This window comes from Melospiza melodia, chromosome 2, assembly GCF_035770615.1.
Source record: "Melospiza melodia melodia isolate bMelMel2 chromosome 2, bMelMel2.pri, whole genome shotgun sequence".
NCBI classification, from domain to species: domain Eukaryota; kingdom Metazoa; phylum Chordata; class Aves; order Passeriformes; family Passerellidae; genus Melospiza; species Melospiza melodia.
Window position 1 is genome coordinate 19,371,297 of NC_086195.1, and position 26,513 is coordinate 19,397,809.

A 26,513-nucleotide genomic window follows, 5' to 3' on the forward strand; every position below is an offset into this window, starting at 1 on the left:
AATTTGTACAACATCGTTACCATTTCAATCAAGGCCTAGAAAAGGGCCTATTAATTCCCAAATATATTAATTCGGGACTATATTTCTCACCTTTGTGCCTGAATCCTAGAAGGACTGCAATGCAGAATAATTCTTCTTCTCTTTACTGATAATTGGATTTTGCTTTTCTAAAAATATCGAGGTTTTCATTGGGTGCTACCATAACTAATGCAAAAATCTTACTAAAATCCTGCTGTGCGTTGAAAGGCCATTCAAGAAGTTTCTGGTAGGAGGAAAACCTTCACTCTACACTAGCAAACACTCTACACTAGCTATTCTGCTCTGAATATTTCACTGTGGCTGTCACAACAAAGGAAAGTTACCTTCCACTCATTTATATTATTGACCCTATAGCAAAGATAATGTGCTTAACTAATTATGAAGGAAGAGAATGATTTCACACAAGCTGGACTGTGTTGATTTCTTCAAGTACCCAGCCATGCTCCTGCTATGTGACACCAGATCATGAGATGCTTAATATCTACTTTTTTTGGTTGCAAGTGGGTTACTTAATCCATGTACAATCACCCAAACCAATAATTATTTGCAGGTGCACAGGGTCTTTGGAGATCTTCCTTGCAGTCTAAATCCACAAACTTCAGATATTTTAATATCTAGGCAGACACTCAGCATTTTATTTTGAAATAAGGCTGACTCTTTTCTTTATATTAGAAACTTACTGTTACCCATCTAAGAGCACACGAGTTTCAATTCTCTACAGAGTGAAACTGCAGGATTAGCTAAACATTAATAGAAACACAGCGTGATTTTGCTGGTTTTTTCCCCTTATTTTTACCAATGAAATGTGGAAAGCAAAATACAGCAATATTTCCCTTCAAAAGTGGTGGAAGTGAATGCACTACAGTTCAGAACTCCAGAATACAGTTTGGTTTTTGGAGGCACAGGAAGTTACTGGTTTACTGATTTTAAAAGTTCAGTTTCCCTCAGAATTTGCACATAATCTCTTTCTCCTCTAAAACACAAAGTAACCAAAAACCAAAAAAGTACTGCCTACTCCATCACATGTTAGTGGAGGATCCACTGGTAAGAGCAAATGCATATTGCTGCAGCTGTGAGTGAAGAATGTAATTCAAAATAAAGCAGGAACTTGTAATTGCTTTAGTCCTTCACCTATGAGTTTTGTCATCAGTTAGTTTGTAATCAGATTCCTTTTCCCCCCTTTGTCTTCTAAAAGAAAACATACAGCAAGTTGCTTTAACTTATTTATCAAAATCAGGATTCCACTGTGTTCATCTTATATCTGGGTAGTTTATTTGCAGTCCTAAGGTCTTGAAGCAATGCCTTCTTTCTAAAGTGCTGACCCTCATTTCAAGAATGAGGACACAACCCCACCTATTCATAGTTAATACAACATTCAGTGTAGCATTGCATAATTTACCCATGAAATTATTCAAGAAAAGCAGTTATCCTGCTCAGTTTTTGAAATACATAACTTGATTCTTCTAACTGATGTAGACAGATGTGCAGAAAGAACCAAAAAGAGAAATGGATAGCAAAATTGGGGAAATGATAACAAAATCACTTGCAGATGCCTTAAAGGTTCTGTATGTATGATATGTGTGTATTTGATGTAAGCGCCTTGCTGACAGCCCTAGCAAAAATGTATTTGCAGGCACTAAAATTAAACAAAACAATAAACAGGAGACTGGTGTACAACAAGAGCAGAGAAAGCACTCAGAGCTTGGTGACCATGGAGAAAATGACAAGGTCTAAAGTCCAAATAGAAATTAACCTGGCTACTGCAGAAAAAGAGAATAAAGTATTCCTATAAAAGTATTAACAACCAAAGAAGGGCTAAGGAAAATCCTTATCTCAGTTCAATTTTGGGCCCTTCAGGACAAGAAAGACATTGAGGTTTCACTCCCCACAGTCCAATACCTCAGCACCAGGCTCTGAGTGTTTGACATTTAAAACCCCTGGAGTCTATGACAAGAGCTTCCAGCAAAGCTGCAAACATCAAATACTCTTACCAAGAAGGCCAAAAATGTGTGCTTACACTAGGGCACTGAAATGATTAAAAGTAAGGCTTATAGACTAAATGAGCTAAATCCTCCAATTTCTGCAATGCAATGGAGTATATTTTCAGTTATCTCAAAAGAATGCTGCAGAGAGAGGAATGTTTCCCACCAGGCTGAACTGACAGATCTTCAGACCAGAATCCAGGCATGGACCAGGGAGCATAGAGAATTAAACACCAAACTCCTCACCATTTTCTGTTCTCATGGCTTTAAGTTCTGTCAAAACAGAGGCAGTTTTGACAGAGCTGTTGGAAGTCACCTGTAACTCTTCAGAAGCATTTTGGGCACACAAGCTGCAGCACATACAGTAAGATTAGCTCTACAATTTTCCTTCTGCTCTTTCCCCAGTCTCATCCTGTTAAATGCAGTTGAGTGAGTTTGCTTCCAACAATCTGATGCATAAAGCCAGTGAATTGATACAGTGCATTAATGGTATTGTATGCCTATTTTGGAGTATTCTGCTGTAAACTTGGTATAATTATGTGGCCCCAGACTTGGGGTCTAACAACCTTGTTGTAAAATAATGTGATTATGAGATATTGCATTTAAGAAATTTCCTTACCAAATACTGTAAATTCATTTCCACTGTTCTAACATAATTCTGAAAATACAACTCTAATGAGAAACTTCTCTGAGAAAAAGCAGCTGAACTGAATTCTCACCACAAGAGTTTATATACTCTATTTCTGTATTCATCACTGAAAGCAGTACAGGTGAAATTCTGGTTTACTTATTTTCATGTAGAAGAAAATAATTTCACAGAAACAACAGAAAATTACTGGGGGAAAAAAAAAATAAAGACCAATTGGATTTATTCTCAGAGAAAAAAACCAAACCTTTCTGAAGATTGTCTTAACTGGAAAGGAAAAATTCACTTTATAATCCATCATTGTATTATTATAAATATATCTCCAAATAAGCAAGATTGGATGAAATAAGGTGCTTTTTTATACAGCACTACAGCAAGGAAGCACTTCTCAAGTATGGCAATGCTTTTGCAATTAAAAACTGCAATTTCAGGTAGGAAACTTGAGTTCCTGTGATCCAGGTACAGGGATATTATTTTAATACACATTACTCTTCTAACAGAAAGACAGGAAACAGTTCCTAATAGGATTCAAAGGCCTAATTACAAAATTACAATTTTGAGTCCCGACCCCCTGCCCTAATCCATTACTGACTGCATTACCCATATTTAACCATAAACTGTCCCATAATACAACAGGAAAAATTGTTTTCATAATGACTTTGATTCTCTAATGTTAAAGCATTCATGATTTGTTACTGTAGCCTAGCTCACTCACTACACAGTCAAATATTGTGGTATTTTGTAACAGGAATTTGGAGAAGATCCACTGACTGTGCAGGCTGAAAACCCCTTTATTTTCAGATGCTTTTCAACGATGGTACAGACCAATCTGTGTAAGTGCGTTTAATTTTCTATTTGGAGTTAGCACAATAAATCTCTATAATATTGAGACAGGAAAGCTTTTATAAAGTTACTCCTATCATCACAACCAGGGAATATCTAAAATGACAGAGAAAAAAAAATGAAATTTACACCAAACTGTTCATGATCAAAGCTTGGTCATTGTTTAGACAAGTGATACTAATAATACTGGAACATCAATCTTACAAGACAGCAACTTTACAGAATAGATGTTAAGCGAACAATTTATTGTGATGAGAGCTTTACAAAAGAAAACAGCAGCCCCAAATATCTTGTGGGGAAAAAAAGTGAACGTTAAGTGTACCAAACAGGTGATACTATGTATATGTTAACAGTTCCTCAAAATTAACATGACCTTTACATATTAGGGCTTACAAAATACTGTTCATGGTACTTAAACATAAACAAAAAACTCCAGCTGTCTGCCCAACAGATTAATAGATACAAGAAACTCAGGTCTGTGGCATTTAGCTTAACACAGAGAATGATCTTACACATGTACATCCTGTTAAGTTCTGTGAACAGTTTGTAGTTCTGTATAGAAAAGTGGATCTGACACAGCAGTTAGCCAAATGTGAGAACAGGCACATAGAAGAACTTGCACAACACACAAGACTTCCAGACTCTGAAGAGAATTCTTAAGTTTTCTGCAAGATGGAGATTTATTGCCCATTTACAAAGAACAAATGGTAATTACAAGACAAATATGATAATTAAACATACAAGCTCTCGAATTGTACAAAGATAATTTCTCATGGTTGATGTGCATAGTTAAAAACAGTGCTAGCTTAAGAGACCTTTGCAAAGATGCAGTGTAATCCCCTGCAGTTACAAGGGGACGTGACTGAACAGGTAAGACACTGATTCACCATTGTGTGTTCTTCGAATTGCCTCTGCCAGGATCATGGAAATGTCAATAAACTGAAAGAAAAATTGAGGAGAAAAATTTGATGGCATGCCAAGAACAATAAACAATGCAGTTTAGAGCCATATAAACAAACAGTCCATCTACCTTTTTAGCTTTTATTTCTAGAAAGTAATAAAACATTAAAGCTTAGGCATTGAATATATACGTAAGAACTGCAATAATACCAAATAAGAACTCAAAAATTTAGTAAGAATGCATTGACTAGGATCACTGAATGCTCATATTGTTGAGTACTTCTGACAAAGGGCATGCTGTCAAAAAGCCCCACTATTCTTGCCATCAGATGGCAGTGTCTGCTTGACATAAATACAATTTACAGGAAGTACACCTTTTTAAGTGCTTGCCCTGTTTCAATAAATACCAAATGTTAAGCTTTTAAAAAATCCAGTAATGCATTTAAAACCTCAATCCTTTATGCTTTGCTCCACTCTATACTAAGCAAAACCTCCAAAAGGGACACGGGACTTTTCAGAACAATTCCATTTGTGTTTTTCAAGGAAAAATAATGTCACCTAAGATTTCTGTGGCCTCCTCAACAGAATAACTAAGGTCCTACATTCAAATATTTTATGAATAATATTAATTTAAAAAAAAAAGAAGAAAAACCCAGTCAATTTTACATTTGTCACTCTTTCAACAATCAAGCATACTCAAGGTGTGGCAAATAAATATTTTGAAGTGCCCTATTATCTTACCTGAATCCCCTTAAAACAGTTCTTTAGCATGTTTTAGCAAAATGTTTTGCAAACAATGTATTAAAGAATATTAATTTCATCTCAAGGCACAAATTCTAGCACCAGTGAGCAGTAAAATACAAATACTGAGTCTAAAGAAATGACATAACACCACTGTACCTGTATTTTTGGGCAATGTTTCATTTTCTCCTCTTGGGGGATTGTGTTGGTTACCACAACAGCCTCAAACGATGCATTATTAATCCGAGAGAGGGCAGGACCAGAAAAGATGCCATGAGTCAGAATGGCATAAACTTTAGTAGCTCCAGCAGACATTAACCTGTAGAACACACAAAAACAGCATGCTGTGATGCATGTGTACATATATGGTTATAGATGAAGCCAGATACAAACCTCTAAAATGCATTTTACTTATGAAGTCCTATATATAAAATACCTACAAAATAATTCTGATATTTGTATAACCTGAAGAAGTTTGAATTGTCTCAGAAAAATCCCCAACAAAAATTATAATTAAATTAAAATGTTCTTATTTGCAGCAGTGTTACTAATCTACAATGCTGTGCTTTTGACCACACCAGCACAACATAAAAATGAACTCCAGTACAAGCTTTCTATCTTAACCAGGCAAAAAATTAAATAGGTTGGATGGCAATATTCACAACTCCATTGTGCCTCCATTATTGTCCCCCTTTATTTTCATTTGCAATTCAAGCAGTTCTGCTTGGAAGGAGTTTCTGAGGAAGAAGAAATGTTAATGATTAAAACCGTAGCTTACTGCAAGGTTGTGGGAAGACATGCTGCTGATCCAAGCACTCAGTGAAGTGATGCATGAGGAGGAAAAAAGTATAAATCAAAGATCTAGAACACCTTGTGAATGACTCAAAATATCCTAATTTAGTTTCTAATGGCCTCAATGCCTCCAGATGCTCAGCTATGTCCTACCTGCTTCTCTAGCCTTAGAAACAGAGGCCCCGAGGAATTTTATCAGATCATCACAAAGTCATTTGTTGTATCTGAAAATATGTTCCTTAGCTCATCTCCTTGATATGCATCTAGGTTGCTGAGGCAAAAAGAGTTCTAGGGAGTATTCTGGTGCATGAGTCTTATTATACACAAAGTACATCCCACCTGGATTTTACATTAATGAAAAACACTAATTCATGCTAAGAACATGACACAAGGCAATACCACTGAAGCTAAAGCATCTTTCTTAGTGAACACTGCAGATACATTGAAGGTGATTGACAGTTTTAGAATTTGGTCTATTTTGTCTCTAGAAATGCACTGTAGGTAAATAAAGAGTGCTTCTCTCAAACAGGAAAGAAAGGTTTTTCACAGTAATTAACTTCTATGCACAAGAGTATTAAAAAGATGTTGGCTATGCAATTTGTGATCTGCAAAGGGCACAGCCTAAAAGAATACTTTGAGGTATGATGTAGATTAGGATGGAGATAGCAAACAACTACACAATATCTCTGCAAAATTTCATCAAATTTCCATGAAAAATGTAAGAAACATAAGATTACATGTGAGTTTTTGACATCCTTTATATAGGTGCAAACAGCAAGTCTGCAACTGAAGACTGTAAACTTGTAAGATAACTTTACTTCAAACCACCAAGAACAATGTCTGACTCATTGCTTTCATACCATTTCCCACAGCATTCCCCTGTGGAAATTTGCATTGTGTAGCTTGGACAGGTATATTTTCAATGGGTAAAAAACTGGCTGGATGGCTGGGCCCAGAAAGCAGTAGTGAATGGAGTTCTATCCAGGTGGGAGCCAGTCACTTGTGGGGTTCCCCTAGGGCCAAACCCATTTGACATCTTCATCAGGGATCTGGACAAGCAGAGTGGGGGCACCCTCAGTTAGGTTTGCAGGTAACACCAAGTTGGGTGGGGGTGTTGATCTGCCTGAGGGCAGGAAGGCTCTGCAGAGGGATCTGGACAGGCTGGATCAATGGGCTGAGGCCATATGCAAGAGGTTCAATAAGGCCAAGTCCTAGGTCCTGACTTTGGTCACAACAACCCCATGACGTGCCACAGGCTCAGGGAAGAGAGGCTGAAAAGCTGGCTGGTGGAAAAGGACCTGGGGTGCTGGTTGAGAACCAGATTAACACGAGCCAGCCTTACTACTAACCTGAAAAAAAACACCATAAAGGCCCCCGGAAAACCATAAATAATCCTTTCTGCTCAGCTAGAGCCTTAGTTCTACTGCTAGAGCCTTAGTTAGGATAGTGGGTCTACATTCACAAGCTCCTCTTCAAGTAGAACAGCTGGAAGGAATGCAGAAGGCATCACAATTGAGCAGAAGTCTAAAATCTTGTGGAAAAACTGAACAAACTCAAGTTACTCTAGTCAAGAGGGAAATGAGAACTCTTCAACCAACTTTCAGACAGAAGACAGGAAAACTTATGCTCACCTCCCCAGATGAAAAGCACAAGTAGTTTTATGCTTAAGATGTACAGTGAAAAGTAATATTACTTTGGACACTACGGTGAAAATACTTTACTGGATTTAACACTAAAGCTTTGTTAAAGATTGCCTAAGAAGAGTGGAAAGGCTCCATGATGAGGTTGAAGGAGGGAATGGTTTTTTAGCTGTTGGTTCCTGCCTTAGAACTGTAAAGTGCACTAGATGGCCCAAGCCCTTTTCAAGTTACAACATTTTATTTATTCTGTGCTCTTCCTAGGTACAGATCATATATTTCTGTAAATATTTTCTCAATTTCATGTTCAAAAGGAGGACACAGCTGAATCACAGAACTGTGACCTATCAATTCAAGGGTCAGAATGACTTCATACTAGAGAGGTCAGGATGGGTTATAGGCTTTGAGGACAACTGTATCCATCAGCCGTGCAGTGAGTGAGACAGACCATAATAACACTTACTTGTCTGCTGCATGACATATTGTGCCACATGTGTCAGCCATGTCATCAACAAGAATTGCCACTCTGTCTTTCACATCACCAACCAAGACCATTCTGTCCACTTCATTTGCCCTCTTTCTTTCCTTATGAATGAGAGCAAATTCCACATTCAGTCTGTCAGCAATTGAAGTAACCCTAGGTTGCAGGAAGAAATGCATCACGTTTAGAGAAACATTTAAAAGAAAAAAAAATCATACAAATGTTTTTGTCACAAAACACAGTTTTTTGTCTTCTGGCTTTGAAATTACCACAGCAAAAATTTTGCAAGGAATGAGACAGGTAGAAGCAATCCTAATTCATTGCTAATTATGAACCAGAGTGTCTTAAGCTATACCCCAAATATCGGTTTTTTAATTGAGTTGACTTTAGTTTTCTGTCATTAAGTGCCTGGCTTTGAAAACATTTCAGCTATTCACAAGCTTTTATTAAGCTGCTGCAATACCAGTCACACTAGGTAATTTAAAGTAGGGGGAAGTAAATTCTAAGCCTACGGGAATGTGCACTTTAACACTCTAACTGGAAAATACCATTGCAGGGTTTGAAACCAAGCCAAAGGGAGAAAAAAACCCAAACAAGTTAATAGTGATTAATAATTCTTTTCACAGTACTTGACTAGTAATCAAGTAGCTTACTTCATTAATAATTCCCTTAGCATACATCTGCTTGACAAAGATCTTTTAAAACTCTTCAGGGTGACCTCTGGTGGCCAAACAAACTTCTAATAATAAACCTCACCTGTTACAGACTTCTGATTGCCTTTTTCCAGTTTGTTCTTTTACTATCTTTACTAAATACAGTGAGAGTTTACAAAATAAACTTGTATCATTAATTTGATAATGCAAAAATATTTGGTAGGGGAAAAATGTTGCCTTCTGGCTTGAATTCTAAGCAAAGGTCGTATTTTGCGTTAAAAACAAAACCAGCATAAAAACTAAATGCAAAAATAACAGTATCCTGATAGGAACAAAGAAATTTAACTGACTAAGTGATCTTTTAGAATTCTTTCTATGTTCTTCACATCCTTGACTTGATTAATCTAAAAAAAACCCAAACCAACAACTAGGAGTTCCACTCAGTCATATTTCCCTAAAGATCATTACAACATGAACGCTCACAACAGACTCAAGGACTTCAATTAAAATCAAATTATGACAGTCTTTAACACTTTTCCCCATACTACAGTTCAGACATTTAAATTGCTATGGGCTTACAGGAGTCTTACTTCATTTGTCTTTGTTCCCTCTGCAGAAGCAGCATGAGCAATAAAACCTGAGAATAAGCATTTTGCCTCAATGGCATGCTTTATGACCTCACCAGCCAGCCTGCTTCTGAGCTTTGGCATTGGTTTATGCTCAATCAATACCAAATAAAACAGAGTCTGCTAAATGAGTAACAAACGCTGTGAATGAAGAAAGCCTCCAATGAACTAAGTTTTCTATTTTTACCCTTTGCCACTCAAACTTTCATTCCCTTTTTTTTAGTATTTATAGTGAAAAACTTGGGGTCAGCAGGTTTACATCTGGAATGCAATAATGTAAAGAAAAAAGAAATGAGTCAAGCAAGCTCTTACCTAAATGGCAGCAGGTACAGTGGGAATAGGCCATATGCCTTGACAGAGAAGGGAAGCTTAGGCAATTCCAGAGCGAAGCAGGAAGAGGTGCAGCAACTTGGCTAAAGAGGCAAGCAGCAGGGAAAATCTCTTCCCTCTGGTGGAGGGATTCAGCTAATGAGGCCACATCCAGGGAGAGAGAAAAATATCTTTAGAGTATAGAAAGCTCCTGAATGTTTTTAAGCATGAACAGCATTGGAAGAAGTAGTTGTTCTGTTTCTACAATGCAGTTGGATTCATCAGTGTTGTACCCTTTATTTTGCACAATTCTAGAGGAATATAGAAGACTAGACAAACTAGATCATTAACCACTAACTATATGTACATCTAAGTGGTTTAGGTTTGTAGAGTACCTTTTTGCACCACCTGCATCAGGTGAGACTATGATACAGTTTCTCCACTCAGGAATGTTCTCTTTAATCCACTGCAGGACTGCAGGTTCTGCATACAGGTTATCTACTGGAATGTCAAAGAAACCCTAGTCCAAAAGAGAAAGAGTTTCATAAATATGTGTTTGTATCTTACCTGGAATGAAGACAAAGGGAAAGAATCCAGCCTTTGCCTTTCATAAATGGCAGAACTTCATTAGTATTTTACACTGGTCTAATTCTGCTTTTGATACTACTGTCAAATGCTGCTGAAGTCAAATAAACATCAAGATATTGAAAAATATCACCCAAGAGTAGTGAAAAAGGAAACAGGTGTTCCCAATTGATATAAAAATCAGGAAAGATGATCACCTTCAGGCACTCAAGTAAATTCATGCTAGTGAAAAGCTCTCAAAACATCCAGTGAATAATACTCAGCTACCATAAATTTCAACTGCTTGACATTAACAGCAGTATTTCAACATGGGGAGGATGCAAACCAAAATGGAATCTTAGTAAAGTTGTAAAAATGAGAAATCTGGTTTAGACCTTTTTATTTATGTGACAGCCATCTAGCATAATAAGAAATTCTGATTAAACGGAGCACCAGAACTGAAAGATCTGGTGTTTTCTGTAAAAAATAAGTTCTCTTAAAACAGGATACACATGAGAATGACAAATTATGCCTGCTCTGTGTCTGAGGCAAAGGTTTTCTGATTTGTTGGATTCAGCAGTAAGCCAGATAAGGGTTGCCAGGCTCCATCTCCACTTCTTTTAAGAAAATATTACACCCTTGGCTGTAACAACAAAACTCTACCTAGGGCAATACTATAATCTCTGACAAGGCTAAGATTAAGAGAACTTGCCCCAAGACAGTATATTTTATATTCTGGAAGCTCTTACATTAGACTTGGCAAATTCTACCACAGCTCCAATGCATAAATATTTGAAGTAACTGCAAAATCACCTCATAAAATCGAGACTGGTTTCTTTCTAAAATGGAGTTTCATTAGAAACAGGTAGCAAGACTTTCTCTGAACCCTCACAGTTCTGTACATAGCCTTTCAAAATAATGACCAAAGCCACAGAGAATTACTATCAGCTTGACACATGAATTCAGTGGAGCTTCTAGGACAGCAGGTAAGAACCAACCTGGATCTGAGAAGCATGCAAGTCCATGGTGATGATGTGGTCAGCCCCTGCCACTGACAGCATGTTGGCAACAAGTTTTGCGGAGATTGGTGCACGGCTCTGAGAAATAAAGCACAAACATTTACATTTAAAAAATATTTTGACTAGATGCACGGAATCAGAAGATTAGCTATTTTTCTTGGTTTTTTTTTCCTTTTACAATATCTGGACTCTAGATATGAAAAGCTTCAGAATTTTAGTTTAAACCAGCCTGTCAATCTTGCTCAGGTTTTGAAACTCAGTAAAGCATTTAGGAAGACCTAAATCAGCTTGCACAGTCTGCCTAATAATGCTTTGTATTAAAGAGATAAAATTTGAGATATAGTTTTCCAATTCTTCTACTTAAAAGTTTCAGCTAACTTCACTTCTCTACTCCACAGAAACACTCCATTCTATCTTATTCTAAGAAACACTGCAAAATTCGAAGATGGAAGGCAAAATGGACCCAAATTTTGAGAACACTGCTTTAAAACAATGTTAGTATCAAGCATTGCTTCATAACACAGTAAAGCTTGTAGCAGATCCTTGTTGACAGGGGTCTTTTACCCTGACTTTTTTTTTGTAAATTTCTGTTTAATTCCTGGATGCAATTAGGAGTCTAGAACTCCCAAAAGGCACAGGGGAGATTGATGAAATCCTAAGTAGAAAGAATGAAAAGAATAACAATCTTATTAGCAAAGTTAATGCCAATGTCAAGAGGTTTTTAAAAGCATCAAGGATGCAGAACAAGCAAAAAAAAGGAAACTGACTGGAGGATAACTCACTATTTTTTGGTTACTCCAAAGTTTTTCATTTTTTTAAGCTCTGTAAAAACCTGTCTTTCCCTAGACAGTTTGCTCTACACTAAACAAAACCTCCTGCTTTCTTTTGCTAATCTTTAAATAAGGCTAATAGCTGGCAATAACATTAGCATAAAGGCAGAACTGCAAGTCAGAGTTTCCATCTCAGTATCAGACTGCTTTCTGCTGGCACAGTATTCTCTCCTTCTACATCTCTTTATCAAACAGCCTCATTTCACCTCCCAGGAACTTCCTCTCCTTCCAGCTCATACACACAATTACAGGGTACCTCTGTCTTCCTTCCATTGATGCTCAAGGGCATAAGTGACAATGAGCTGAATCACTGACAATTTAGTCTGGATGCTTTTCCATTTGCATTTTCATCTTAACTGTTTTCATCAAAACTGTTCCTAGCTTAGGTGGACACTGGGCATTTCTCTGTTTTAACCTGCAGATTGACAACACACTTCCAGAACAGAAACTGAGATACTGCAGTCTCATTTTATGGCCAGATCAAGTTTATCACCATCATTACTGAAATTCTTCATTTTGGAAACCACCCCTTTTGTGTGTTGTGTTTCACAGAACATCACCACCATTTTGTCAGTGTAAGACACACAGAAAGCAGATGCAACAGCCAGCACTTCCCTAGATCTCTGCAATTCAGATGCATATCACTTCCAGAAGAGTTCATCATCATTACTGCTTCAGCACAGTTCATTTTCCACTTACTGAGAACAACACTGCTCTTCATTTAAGTTCAGTTCTGTAAGTTGTCCAAAGCTTTCTGGATATTTCTATTATTAGTAGCAAATTTTTGTTCATGCCATTTGAATTCCTGATCACTTCAGCTCATTTTAGCACCTGACACTTTTAAGCTGGACTTCAAAATACTCTCAAATCTCTGTCAACATCTAACAAAAAAAAAAAAAAAAAAGTATCTACTCTTTTCATTCTGTTGCAGTGTTCTCTTACCAGCTCTTTCCAAACCTCTAGTTTAAAGCTGGACTAACAGGTAAATCTGAAATGAGAGGTTTGCTCTCCTGCTTGTATTATCCTATCTTTCCAGGCTAGACACATTCCTTCATGGGAACCTCATTCAACCTGACCTCATTGTTCAGAAACTTGGATGATAAAGGTGAATGAGAACTCAGGATTTTCCTTATAACATAGTTTGTAAGGTTCCCTTCTGATGAGAGAGGTAAAAACACAGATTCACAGTATTCATTATTCAATTCTTTGATGTAATTTTAGATTATTTTCAGAATTATTAGTGTGAAATGCAGCATTAGATTATTTACAGAAACGAAATTGTTAAAAAATCACTTGAATTACCAGTGGCAGGAGGAATCCACAAAGCTAATATAAACAACACCACAAAAGTAACTGTGCAAAGGACACATTGCTGAAAGTAAAAGTTGTCCGTTAAGATCAAAGCTCTGTCGCCTTTAAGCATCTTAGTACATTGTCTTGCTCAATATTCATCACATGCACACTGAACAGAAAAAAAAAATAAAGAAAACCAAAGAAAGCCCAAAGATTTATAACTGGAACTTTCACTTCCAAGAAAGCCAGTTGTGAAGTGTATGGATACCAAATGTTCACTAATGCATTACCAAATTTATAATCTCAAAAATTAGAGATTTGCTTTGAAGCCTCAGAAATTGACAGCCATTATCTTGAATATCCAAATAATTTTTAAACTAGAATCTAGGGGTTTTCTTGTAGCAATTATTCCACAGGATTACTGCCATGGCCTAGGTGAAACACAACTGAAATCAAGAAGTGAAACTGAAAATGTTCCTAGTTATACATAATGTAACCCAGTGAGTTTCACCCTTTCAGGCCATATTAATGGAAATGCGTAGTGTTAGATAAAAAAAAATAAATAAATTATACCTACCCAACGCTCCACGGACCCCTTCTACAAATCAAAAAAACAAAGTTACATGAGCTGTAGAACACCAAACTCATCTGTCACTACTTCTAACTTATCTCAAAGGCATCTCTACAGCATCCTACATAAATGCTTCCTGCCCACAGCTTGGAAGGTTGGCATAATTAGAGGATGCATAAATGTAGTTATAGTCAAAGCACAGAAACATCTGAGCTATTTTTAAGTTTACCTAGCTTGTGCATCAGAAATATTCTAGTTCAGGGCAGCACTTGACTGAATCTAAATTAATTTACTGACTTTTTAATCATTCTTAGTAAGCCTTTGTTTTTGCTTTTTTTTTTAAATCTGTTTCTCATTTAAAGATAGTTCAGGTTTAGTGCTAAAATTTTCAGAGTAGATTAAATTGCTCAGACTAAGATTTTTACTACAAGGTTCTTTCCTTACATGAATAAATGAAGAGCACTTTCATTGTTCTCAGAAATCATAACTGCACCAGAGGTATGACAAATACATGCTTATTTTAAGCAGCAAGGACTCAGTCTATTTTGTTCATAACGAATGAAAGCCACTAACTTAAATTCAAACTAGAAAACAACATCCATGTACTGAAGATTACACTGCTTCAATTCAAAGTCAAGCAAACTACAGCAAAGTCTTCCACCATAGAAGAAAAATCTGTGTGTGACCACAGGAAGAAAATGGCTGGCACTTTACTGACACTTCAGGCAGCACACAAAGCTCGTGCACTCATGATGGGTCAAAGACCAAGTGATCTGATGCAAGCAGGAGGGAAGATGTCCCTGTCAACAGCTGCCCAATGTTGACAGCTGTATTATAGCTTATTTTGCAACACAGAGGTCAACTACCAAGGTTAGTTTCCAAAGATGGCAAACATTTTCTCAATTGCAAAACTGAGGGGGGAAAAAAACCTCCACAAACACCAACAGCAACAAAAAATATATGCCTACAATTGTGGAACTCAGTGACACACAGAGAACAGTCTGGAAAAAAAACCTCAAATTCATCAAAATCACTTTCCACAGCATTTCTGAAATACAAAATGCTCCTGGATGGCATGCACTGTGCCACCACACTGTGGGGTTAAAACACCTCTGGAAGTCTGCCACATGAAATTTGGGTACCCTTGACACGACAATTTGGAGGCATGGAAATTTTGGAATATATTTATCCTTTTCCCACACCAAGAACTTAGAGGATGGTACAGCAGAACTTCCCAATATGAAGTGGGAAATCAAAACATAGTGAGATGCTTTCCCTTCTTAGCAACAAAATGCATATTGGTGCCCTTTCAAGGTCTTTTGGTATAAAGTACTTCATCATCCACTACAAAACACAGCAAAAATGAAGTACCAAGAGATGTCGACATAGAATAGGGTCTTACATTTTAATTCCCGAATTCCATTTTTGAAAGTATATCAAGTAGACTTTCGTTGTAGTAGTATGCTATTACAGAGCCTGAAGTTAAAGAACTAATATACCAGAAAATAAGTTTTTTTAGTTTTGTTCTTAGATATCACAGGCTGACTATTACATATTTTATAATAACTGCCATTATTTTTAGCTTCTCCATTACTTCAGTCCTGTAAGGTTTTTAATCTAAAAGAATATCAAAATCAACAGAAGGTTTGCAGAATGGTTTGATGCCCAAAGTGAAAGAGAGGAGGCAGTCCATTTATAAAAAGTAAAGGAGAGAGACAACTTTCCAAAAACACAACCACTGCAATCCAATCTTTAAAGCCAAATTCACATTTCTTATTACTTCTTTTCAAGTGAGCTTAGGTAAAAGCACCATTCATATAACTTCTCAAAGGGTCTTTTTTTGTACATATAGTAGAGATAAAGCCCAGTTTTCTCTTTTTTAAAATCAGTCTCACTTCCCACACAGGGTTTGTTATTGTGTTACCAACTGGACTGTACTGATATATTCATCAGTTATGACAGACCAAATTCAGGAAAAGGGCAAGAAAATCAGTAGAGTATTTATAGGGTTTCCATACAATTTCTTGTCTTCATAAATTAAAAAAAATATTGCCGATATAAATTTTTAAAAATCTGTCTGGCAGCATAAAATAATGTTTTTGGTAATTTCTGTTATGTATTGTGGATTTTATCAGTTCCTTCCCTTTTTGCTCTGTTTAACCATCTAGGAAAAAACCTACCTACATAATTGTTACAGCACTTTGAATTCAGTATTTAATTCCATGAATTAAAATGCTTAAAAAGGTGTTCTCTCCACATTAAAAGGGATTTAAAAACAAAAAAAGAACTTTGAAAAAGTAGGATAAACAATTCCTTAAAATGCAGTTTGCTAGCAAAGTACTCTGCAAAGACCACACACATAGAATATACCTACTTTTGCAAACTGAAGGCATGCCAATTATCAAAACACAAACAAAAAAACCTAATTTGTCTCGCTTCATTCCTTGTGGATAAACTAACTGAACATTATACTAAGAGGAAAGGGGGGGGGGACCAAATCTTTCAAATCACTTAAATGTTTATGAAAATTGTTAATCTCAAAAAATTTCAAGTAAGCAAAGTGAATAGAAGCCTTCCAAAATGACAATTCTTACCTACCTTGTCTTTCTTATCTTGCCTGGCATATGGAAAACATGGAATTACAGCAGTCACTCTGGAGGATGATGCAATCTTGCAAGCATTGATCATGATGAGCAGCTCCATTAAGTTGTCATTTATTTCTCCACAGCCACTCTGGATAATATAGACATCTTCCCCTCTCACACTTTCACCAATCTCTACACTGAAAGAGCAGGAGATGATCATTTCAACACTTAAATTACTGGAAAGGCATTACTAAAAAATAATAAAAAACCCCAAACCGTTGTGTTTTAACAAACTGCCATAGGTCTTCTGTAAACTTGCCATTTAGAGTAGGATGATTTTTACAGCGATTTCTATAAGAGCCTCCTTGACAATTTTAATATAAGCCAGTATGGTCTTCATCAGGTCAGCACCAACCAACAGCTATAAAATCTACACCATGATGTTCAAGTAAAGTGTTTTTAAGACAAAAATCTTACAGAAAAGCTAAGGCTGCCAATCAACAGCTTGCCACTGCTCAGCTCTCATTTTGTGCCATTTTGTGTTCTGTTTCCTCTGACTGTGCTTATGTGCTTTGGTTCCTTATGTGAGTATCTCAGTTTTTTTTGTTCTTCCACAGATTTCAAGACAAATTCTGGGATCAATCACTGCTCACACCACAGAATTCAAAAATTAAATTGATCTTAAACAGGAAAAATAAAACAAAACTGTTGAATGCATAATCCTTTCTCAATTCTAGATCCAAGCAAAAGACATCTACTGGTGAACCACACTAACTTTTCACATCTGTTACTTCAAAACTTACATATAACAGAAAAACCTTATTTTTTCCCTAAATCCATGTACAATGTACACAAAACATACAGACTTCCTAAATAATTAAGTGATCAGACCTTGCAAATTCATGCTCTAGTATGTTAGTCTCAGTTATTAAATGCTAGAATATATTGAACTTTTAAAAGGTTGTACCTTTACCCAAGACACAAATAAGCTGAAGTTTCTGATTGGAAACCATCCAAATGGCCCAGATGTGGGTAGAATAATTTCTCTAAAGGGTTCTTCAATGCTGAGGCTTGCTCTAGTCAAACACAGTCCTAACAAGTTTTGTTTATCAATTCTCAGGATGCTATGCAAGACTCATGAGCTTTCTGCAGAAAGGAATTTACTGCTTTTAAACATCTTAATGATAAGCACACATTTGATTTATCACTATCAAGATAGTTGAGCACATGGTCTCACTGCCCTATTTGAGTTCTCTGCAGGCCCAAACAAACTATCCAAAGATCCTGTATTAAGTTTTCTCCTTAACTGAATACATTTTTTTGCCTAAGAATGCTACTAGCAGGATTTCTTAAGGTCAAAAGAAAGCAAATCATCAAACATCAGGTCTCTGGAAGGACAGAGGTGATCAGGAACACCATTATCTGCAGATATGTCAGGAAATCTTTTGGAGGCTTTCATTATTCCACAAAGACAATTTTTTAGGCACAAAATTGTTATTTTCCTCTCTAAGTTTTTGATCAATGGAATGAGGCCATTCAGAGAATTGTGCTTTGATTTAAATATTTTCTGGTTCCCTTTTTGAAGCTGGACAAGTTTTGGTCAACATAACGTTTTTTCAGCAAGATACTAAGTGATTGGAACATGATCGGAAAAAACTAGGCAGGCTTAAGTAGGAGCCCTTCTGAACACAAACCCAGCTCCATGTGAGGAATCTACTCACAAGCTAACAATCATTATTATAGCTTTGTGGTTATCGTGAGGGCTTTAAAAAATTCTAATTGCACCCTGACTCAGCAGTTACACAGACCTGCTTTATAATGAATGTTGTCTCATACCACACCTTTGGAATATGCCCAAAGAAAAATTGTTTTATTACTTAAGACAAAAAAAGAACAGCTAATTTAACAGTCTAACATTACATACTAGGAAAAACATTGGCTGAGTGACAAAAGTATATGATCTTAGTGTTCACTATATACCAAAAGAACACTTGGAGCTGTTTTACTCTTTTTAAATATTGTCACTACTATGCACATCATTAAAAAATCACAGTTTTCAGAAGGTCAAGGAATATACTTTCAGATAAATATAGGTCTGGTTAATACCATGTTATTTTTCCATTGTCACTAATTGTATTTTTTTTTTATGATTTTGGGCTACCAATAAACATCAACTTGTAAACAACTTAGAAAACAAACATCTTACCTCTTTCTCTCTAAGTGCATTTGAAAAAGAAGTGTAGCCATGTTTTTAAGGCTAGAATGACATACTTACTTGTGGCTAGAAATGTGGGTAGTCACATTTCCCAGTCAACAAGACAGAGCTGTACAACAGATCAGTATCTCTTATTATCTACTTTCTCAAAGATTGGGAGGTATTGTGTGGACTCAACCAACAGATACACACAGAGTATTTCACCTTCCCCAAGCCAGAGTAAAAGATAACCAGTCATTGTGTTGCAGACACAGCCTGTACTAACCACACTGGTGGGGGTTTGGGTGGTGGTTTTTTTTTTGTTTTGGATTATTTTGACTGGAGGGAGAGCAGGGAATTGGCAATTAGGGTTGGTTTTGGTTTGTGGATTTTTTGCCGCATCCCTTTCTTTTTTTTCCTATTCAGGCAACCAATAAAAGACTATAAACTACAGAATCAGGTATTTGAATGTTGTATTTCAAATATCTATTAGACAACGCTAAGCTAACTGCAGTCAAACTCTGTGACAGTTATCTTATTAACATCGCTACTAAATTCCCCCATCTATATCATGACCTTATTAACTGTTTATGAGGTTATTTAAACAATTTCACATAGTCAGGACACAGAGGAAGGACACAAACACAAGCTCTTGCCTCAAGATTACAAGCTCTGTTTGTTTTATGCAATTTAATCAAATTCACCTATTTGGTAACAGTTTAAATAAATTTCTGTTCAAGAAGAGTCAACAGAACCTGCACATTAAAAGCCCTGACACCACACAATTGTGTTTAAAAGGGAAATTTACAAAATCAATAGCAAACAAAGGTAATTAACTCTGAGCCAGATGCTTGGCATCCAGAAGCACAAGGCTCCAGCTGGGAAAGATACACATAAGACAGGACATGATGAATACCAAGCTTAAGTGTTGGTATCTGCCTTCAACTTGCAAAGGCTGATTTGAGTGTTCCATTTAACAAGCAGAAACTTGGACACACTAACAACCATGAATTAAGGATACAGCATGAAACCCACTTAGCCTACAAACACATTCCAATGGCTGAAGCATCCATTAACCAAAAATCAGAATCGGGAGTAATCACAGATTGAGATCCTTTTGAGCCAGATTTATAGTGCAGTCCCAACTGAACTTAGGGATGGGAATTACAAATTTGTGTGTTCTAACTATAAACCAAGCAGCTGTGGGAAACAGGGGATTAAGTATGCAGAGCCAGACTACAAGGGTAAATAATGTCAATACATAGCTAGGATGTTCAAATTATACACTTAAAAGGGTTCTATGTATTTTTAAAAATAATTAAAGCAGTTTAAGTTTCTAGCCATGCTTATAAAAAGTAAGATTTCTCAAAAAAAATAGATGCTAAAAAGGTAGATGTGTACTTCAGGCCCTTCCAACACCCAGAGAAGAGGCCAGAAATGAAGGTCTAGAGTCCTCATACGGTGTGCAAATGAATCAATATCTCAAAAGTGATCAAACAAATCCACATGCTGAGTTTGCAACTCATTGAAACCCAGCCAATGGCAAGCACTGAGCAGCAGGGTGTGTTTGACCTCTTACCTTTGGGAACACATTTCCCAGAGTAAAGTCTTTCAACCCAAGAGTTTCAACTCACTGGGCAAATATTTCATCTGATGTGATGTTACATCATAAAGTGAATACCAGCAAAGCCCAAAGCAAGAAAGAAACAATAAAAATGCCAGAGTTGGTTTTAAGGCTGCAGGAATCCCATATCTCCTGGCAGCCATGGTGTCCCCTCAACTCTAGGCTTTTCCACAGTTCCAAGACAACCCCCTGCTATATCTCCATTAACAACTGCCCAGCTCTGATGCAGAGCACTGGTGTGGTAAACACCAGAAGATAGGAAATATCTTGTTACCCTCCACTCTGGCACACAGCCTGCCACAGCAAGAGGAAAACACCTTTTCTTGGGCAAGTTCTGGGTTTAACAACATGCAGCCCAAAACTACCCTCAAATATTTGGAAACGAATGCCTAACAAGTCTGAACATGCCCAAAAACTCTTCAAAGGCTGAGTACCAAACTCTGCACCTCAGCGCACCTGGGACTGTCAGCCATTATCTACACATATTGGGGGTTTTGTTTGGCTTGCCTTTGTTTTCTTTTTCTTGGGGGGGTGGGGTGGGGAAGGTGGTGTTGTGGGTTTGTTTTTTATTTTTTCCTTGTTTTGTTTGAGTTTTTTTTGGGGGGGGGTTGTTTTTTAATTTCAAGTATTTAGCATCTACACAAATATAAAAGTGTACTGCATATGGCAAGGTCAAATAAGTGGAAGTCTCAAACCAAAAGCTTTAAAGGATTTGGGTCCTTTTCCAATTCAGAGAAATGAACAGTGCAATAAATGGCCATATTTGACGTGTCTTCAATTCCCTATACAAACAAAACACTGTTATGGCTTTAACACATACAGTGTGCAGTCCAGAAACAATTTTTACCTTCTCCAGCCAAGCTGGTAAAGTCTATTTCTCCAGCCTCCTCTAGTTCATGACAGTGTAAGCAAGCTGGGAGAGCGGGAAACAGCTGTCCCCTCTGAGAGAGGCAGACTCACCACCAGCCCAGCTGGGAACCACTTGTTGGGCACTATGAGGAAACACTTCACATCCCCGTGTGTCCCTAGTCCTTCCTGTCCTCAGCTGGCCTAACACCAGTTTGTGACCTGAGCTTGCTCATTCCATGAGCAGGGAACTGCAAACACCAAAGCATCTCCCCAGGGAGGGTGATACAGCTCATGGCTCCACAGCAGCTGAACAAAAAAGGAACCAGGTTACACGAGATGCAGTGGAGTTATGGCTCATCTGAGACAACTGCAGTACAAGGATGCTGATGGGGGATTAAGAAGGAAGTCTTAAAGCCAGGTGACAAATTGTAAATCCCTAGGACATAAGTTTCCAGGTTTGCTCTTGATTTTTTCAGTTACTTTCTTCATGGAACAAAGTGATTTCATTTTGCCACTTTGTGTGAAATACAAACTCCAACCCATCCTGGATTCTCCAGGGAAACATCAGCTACTTCTTCCTAACTTTCAAGGCCAAATATCAGCCCACAAAATCAAGTTTAATTTACTCACAAGGAAATGGCTTTCATATCAACAGCACAGCTTTTCCCATAAAGCTGACAATGTCTCTTTGTAGTCATTCCATATTTCCTTCTGCAAAAGCTAAATCAGATTCACTTTAATTTGATATTTTTGAAACAGTCCAACTTCAGCAGTTGAATAAGGCTGTGGGTAGGAAGCCTTCAAATTCACATCTGCCAGGCAGGACTTCAATTGCTTTCCTCCTGGATTAAGAAAATCTGCAAGACTCACTTCAGCCAGTGAATCTGACAGCAAGAAGCCAGGAACCTCACAGGAAAGGGGGGCAGCACTAAACATCTTTCACCAGGAAAAATGTGTGCTAAAGAATGCCATCTGAGAGCAGTTTCTCCATTTTGAGAATAAAAAGTATATCAAGGGCAGAGTTAAAATAAATAGTCTTCAGAGAAGCAAGAATACTCTACCTTGAAAGAAAATAAAATTATTTACAAAGTAATACATTTAATCATATTTTTTTCAATTGACTCACCAAAAATAGCTGCACTGGGGTTTAATTGTACAGCAACTCTAATTAAATGCCACCTCAGTGTATTTGAAGACAATTTTGCAAAAAGCTTCAGAGTATTTAAATATCTGTATGAATCTGTTACATGTCACTCAAACAGTTTCATGATGCTGAGGCTACAACAGCGATCCCTGTTTAAGGACTTCTTTCTCCAGCCTCAAAACTGCTGACAGTTGGTTTGTGGGGTTTGAAGAAGATAAACTGCAGCCCCCACTGCAGTCCTTATCATTTTGCCAGATAAATAAGGTGGTGCCACCCAAGCGCCTTCCACTCCACTGCGGCTGGCACTTAACTGACACAAAAGCTGTGCAGGCTAACAGAGTTATCATCCACAGCCAGAGCTTAGTGAGGAGCTCTGGTGCTGCATTTGGTAGGGCTGCCTGACTTTAGCAGCCAGCTGAATGAAAGCATTTCCATACAGCTTAAAGGGAAGGGAGAAAAAAATGGGGCAGTGATTGAGTCTGGCAGCAATTTCCCCACTTTCTCAGCACAGGCTTTCCATTTACCAGCTACAGAACCTGAAAGAATATAGATTGCCTCAATCAGAAGATGACTGTGATACTGTTGCTAGATACACCAGTCTCTGTACAGATAAAAATGAGGAGCCTTTCCTATTTTAAATGTTCTGGAGCTGTAAACATACAGGCACTGGCTGCTTAGCCACAGTGCTTGTCACTGGTGGTCCTATCCCTGGCTAACCTCAGCATCAGTTTCTCAAACCCACTTACAGCTGCTGAGAACTGGGACTGAAACCTAAAGCCTGTCTGACTTGAAATATAATGCAAAATATTTAATAACTCTTCCCTCCACTCTATTCTGCAAGCCAGACTAATTACAACTCTCAAGTGAAAGGCTCCCAGCTAGGACCTCTTGCACAGATTTAAGCCCAGGGCTGCACACAGTTGTCAATTTATGCATCATTTATATTTAAGAGAATGCAGCAGGTAGCAAAACAGAGTTTTGAACAAAAGGTAAATCTTCTCTGCAACTTGCTAACTTAACAGATCTGACAAAACAAGAGTTTGACCCTCGGGCCCAGGCTTATCTGTTTGCATGGGGGATTGCTGGAGTGCCACTGGAAGGTTTAAGGTTCTTTGAGCTTTTTAACTATCAGGTTTTAGTGTTCTGCAATACTGCAAGTGTATTTCATAATGCCAATACACTTGTTTATAAATTTAAAAATGGAAGAAAAAATTTTTAAAAGTACTGTGCTGGAGTCACTGTATATAGGAAAAAGTAAATTTTTGCTTATATACACACGCAGTTTAACAGTATAGAAAGACTGAAAATCCAGATGCCTTAGGAAAGAACTGCTCTGCATAAGTATCAACTTTACCTGCAGTTTAACTTCAAATACATTGTTGAGGAATTCTCTTACTATTATTGCTGGGGATTTTTTTATTGAGAACATTAGTCTAGAAAACTGGAAAGTCAACATCCTGAAGTAAGTTGCTAAGAATATTGACAAAATTACTTGAAATAATATGTAGTGGATACAACTTGACTTGCTGAAGGGGAAACAGGAAATTCAGATTTGACTCTCGAAGGAAGTTGTAAAACAAAACAAAAAACCAAATAAAACCCAAACACTTATAGGTTTAAAACATTAAGCCATATTAGTTCAGGGAATAAAATAAAAAAGATAATGGCAGCATTGCCATGTGGCAACAGAAGCAACCAGAAATAATGTTTTTAATAAATACATTCTGCATATGTGTGCATCACTACTTGCCTAAAAATAAAAACTGGCACTACTAGATTAGCAAAACCACTGAGATACTGCAGTCACCACTACCTTGTTTTTAATGGTAAACAGAATATTCCATACCTGGAAAAATAGGTGTATCCTGAAGCCCAGAATTTAATTAACTTATCTTATAAAATAAATATGCAAATTGAGATAAATTTCCACCTTGGATGAAATCTAAATCAATTTAGTTCTGCTGTTTCCTGTTTCAAGCACAGATTAAGATAAGCGTCTCTGGAGAAGAAACATTTAAAAAAACTAGACAAATTAGCAAGGAATTCATGCAACCAAATACACAAGTTAAGTTTTATCATGCAGAAAAGAGATCAAAGAGCAATAAAGTGAGAATGGGGCTGGAAAGAATTGAGAGAAGATTTAAGCTTTCATTTAATCAGGAATGAATAGAAGAGTTAGAGTGTGCAAACATTAGATTGCATAAACACCAATGGAAGAGGGTTTATAGTAATGCCAGTGAGCATAACTAGAACAAGAGCAACTGCACCGAGAATGCAAAAATGTAGACAGAAAAGGACAAGCTTTGTGAGAGCAATTTTAGAACACATCATGGTAATCTTTCAAAGGAAGCAATGAAAACATGCTTTTTCAGGAGATTCAGAACAAGAACAGATGAAAATAAACACACGAGAACCTCAGCGACTAGCCAGCTATTTACAGCAGGAGCTTGTTTCAGAATCAGCTGGCAGCCTAGACCCACATACCTACACAGAGGAGCAGTTGCAGTCTCACCAGCTCATGGGGTGAACATACCACTGTCACCTCAATTTGAAACTGTTCATTAAAACTGAGCAAATTAAATAGGTGGGTCAGAAAGCCAAGATGACACACTAGCAAAGAGAGGCAATACTGATAGAAAAAGCACTGGCAAGCACATTCCTGGACTCCAGGTGAGCAAAGCTGTCCTCATGGTTTCACACAGGATTTTTTACACTGTTACCAGTTACTTTTGGTGTTTGGCTGGCTAGGAATCTGGAATGACTGCACTTTCAGGCGTGAGCCAAGGCCATCACAACAACCTGTATCACTCTCATGCATGACCATCAGTCTTGGACTAGGGAGTGGAGCCCTATAGGAGCTGCAGTGGGTCCACCACACACACACTTGGCTGCTAATGCAAAATAAAGACCAGTTGCAACAAATTCTGCAAGTGCAATTTGACTTAGATGCTTTTAAAAATCTAATCCAGCATCCTGTTTTCATATCTGCCTGTACACAGATATAGGTAGGTAAGTAGGGAAGACCTAGTTAAAAAACTGCACAGCATACCCTAGTTCATAGGACTTTTTTTATGTCTCGGTAGATAAAGCTGATCAACTGCACAGTTAATTATCTGCGAGCAGCAGGATGCGCCTGACATCGCAGACGGGCTGCCTGTGCAAACACCATTCCCACTACAGAGGAGGGAGGATGCTCTTCACCCGGCTAGGGCCGTGCCAGCCCTCCTCCGGCCGAGGAGCTCCCGACGGGAGCGCTCCCAAGGGACAACCCAGCAGGGACACCTGCGGTGCGGCGCCTGTGCGGGCGGGGGAAGGCAGGGGCACAATCAGGAACGAACGCCGCCCGGGACACACCGCACCACGCCGGGCTCCCGCGGCTTCGCCTGCACCGAGCCGTCCGTACGCGGGTCCCGCACCGGCACAGCCGCCCTGGCAGGACCCGCCTCTAGCCTGGGGTGACAGCGGGGCGGGTGACAGCGGAGCGGAACCCACCGCCAGTCCCGGGGAGAGCGGAGCGGAACCCACCGCCAGTCCCGGGGAGAGCGGAGCGGAGCCCACCGCCAGTCCCGCTGACAGCGGAGCGGAACCCACCGCCAGTCCCGCTGACAGCGGAGCGGAACCCACCGCCAGTCCCGGGGAGAGCGGAGCGGAACCCACCGCCAGTCCCGGGGAGAGCGGGCCGGGCCGGGCCGCCGCAGCCGCCGGGCGCGGGGGTGTGTCCGGGGCGCGCCCGTGACGCCGGCGGGGCGTGGGAAGGGGACGCGCGGCGAGGGCCGGGGCAGTGGCAGGGGCACGCACCTGGTCTCCTGGTTGCTGAACTTCTTGGTGACCACCTTGCCCAGCTCCAGCCCGAGCCGGTCCGCCACCCGCTGGGACAGGTCGTGGTGGGAGCTGCCGCTGAAGAGCACAATGTTCGGCATGGCGGGGGCGAGCGCGGCGGGCGGGCGGGCGAGGTCGGGGCTGCGGCGAGAGCGGCGGAGGAGCGCGGGCAGCGCGGTGCGGGGTCAAATAGCGGCGGTGCGGGCCCGCCCCGCCGCCCGGAGCGGGAGGGACCGGGGCGGGGCGAGCCGGGGGCGCCGCGGGGCACAGGTGTGGCCGGCCGCCCTTCGCGGCCGCGGGGTGGCGGTCGGGGGTGGGGGGGGTGGCTGCCACCGCCTCCTCCGCCTCCTCCTCCCCGTCCGAGCCCGGTGC

At 39.0% G+C, this 26,513-nt stretch overlaps 1 protein-coding gene across 2 annotated transcripts; it reads right to left on the reverse strand.

Moving 5' to 3' along the window:
* Positions 1-3,725: 3,725 nt before the first annotated feature.
* On the reverse strand, positions 3,726-26,267 carry PRPS2 (phosphoribosyl pyrophosphate synthetase 2). 2 transcript variants are annotated; one of them, XM_063183371.1, is made up of 8 exons: positions 26,121-26,267; positions 16,525-16,708; positions 13,933-13,953; positions 11,212-11,310; positions 10,045-10,169; positions 8,044-8,217; positions 5,311-5,470; positions 3,726-4,449 (listed from the first exon to the last, which is right to left on the reverse strand). In XM_063183371.1, exons 1-8 carry the CDS (start codon positions 26,240-26,242, stop codon positions 4,357-4,359), a joined length of 978 nt encoding a protein of 325 aa, XP_063039441.1. In that variant the 5' UTR covers positions 26,243-26,267; the 3' UTR covers positions 3,726-4,356. The 2 variants fall into 2 exon arrangements, with proteins under 2 accessions (XP_063039441.1, XP_063039446.1); XM_063183376.1 differs by lacking the exon at positions 13,933-13,953.
* Between the last annotated feature and the right edge of the window lie 246 nt (positions 26,268-26,513).

Bases quoted from the DNA above. Each gene is read 5' to 3' on its own strand.
- PRPS2 (XM_063183371.1), bottom strand. From the start codon at position 26,242: ATGCCGAACATTGTGCTCTTCAGCGGCAGCTCCCACCACGACCTGTCC. The intron at 16,709-26,120 runs GTGCGTGCCCCT...CTGCTCTTTCAG, and splicing joins TTCAGCAACCAGGAGACCAG to TGTAGAGATTGGTGAAAGTG. The intron at 8,218-10,044 runs GTACTCTACAAA...CCTGCAACCTAG, and splicing joins GATGCAGGTGGTGCAAAAAG to GGTTACTTCAATTGCTGACA.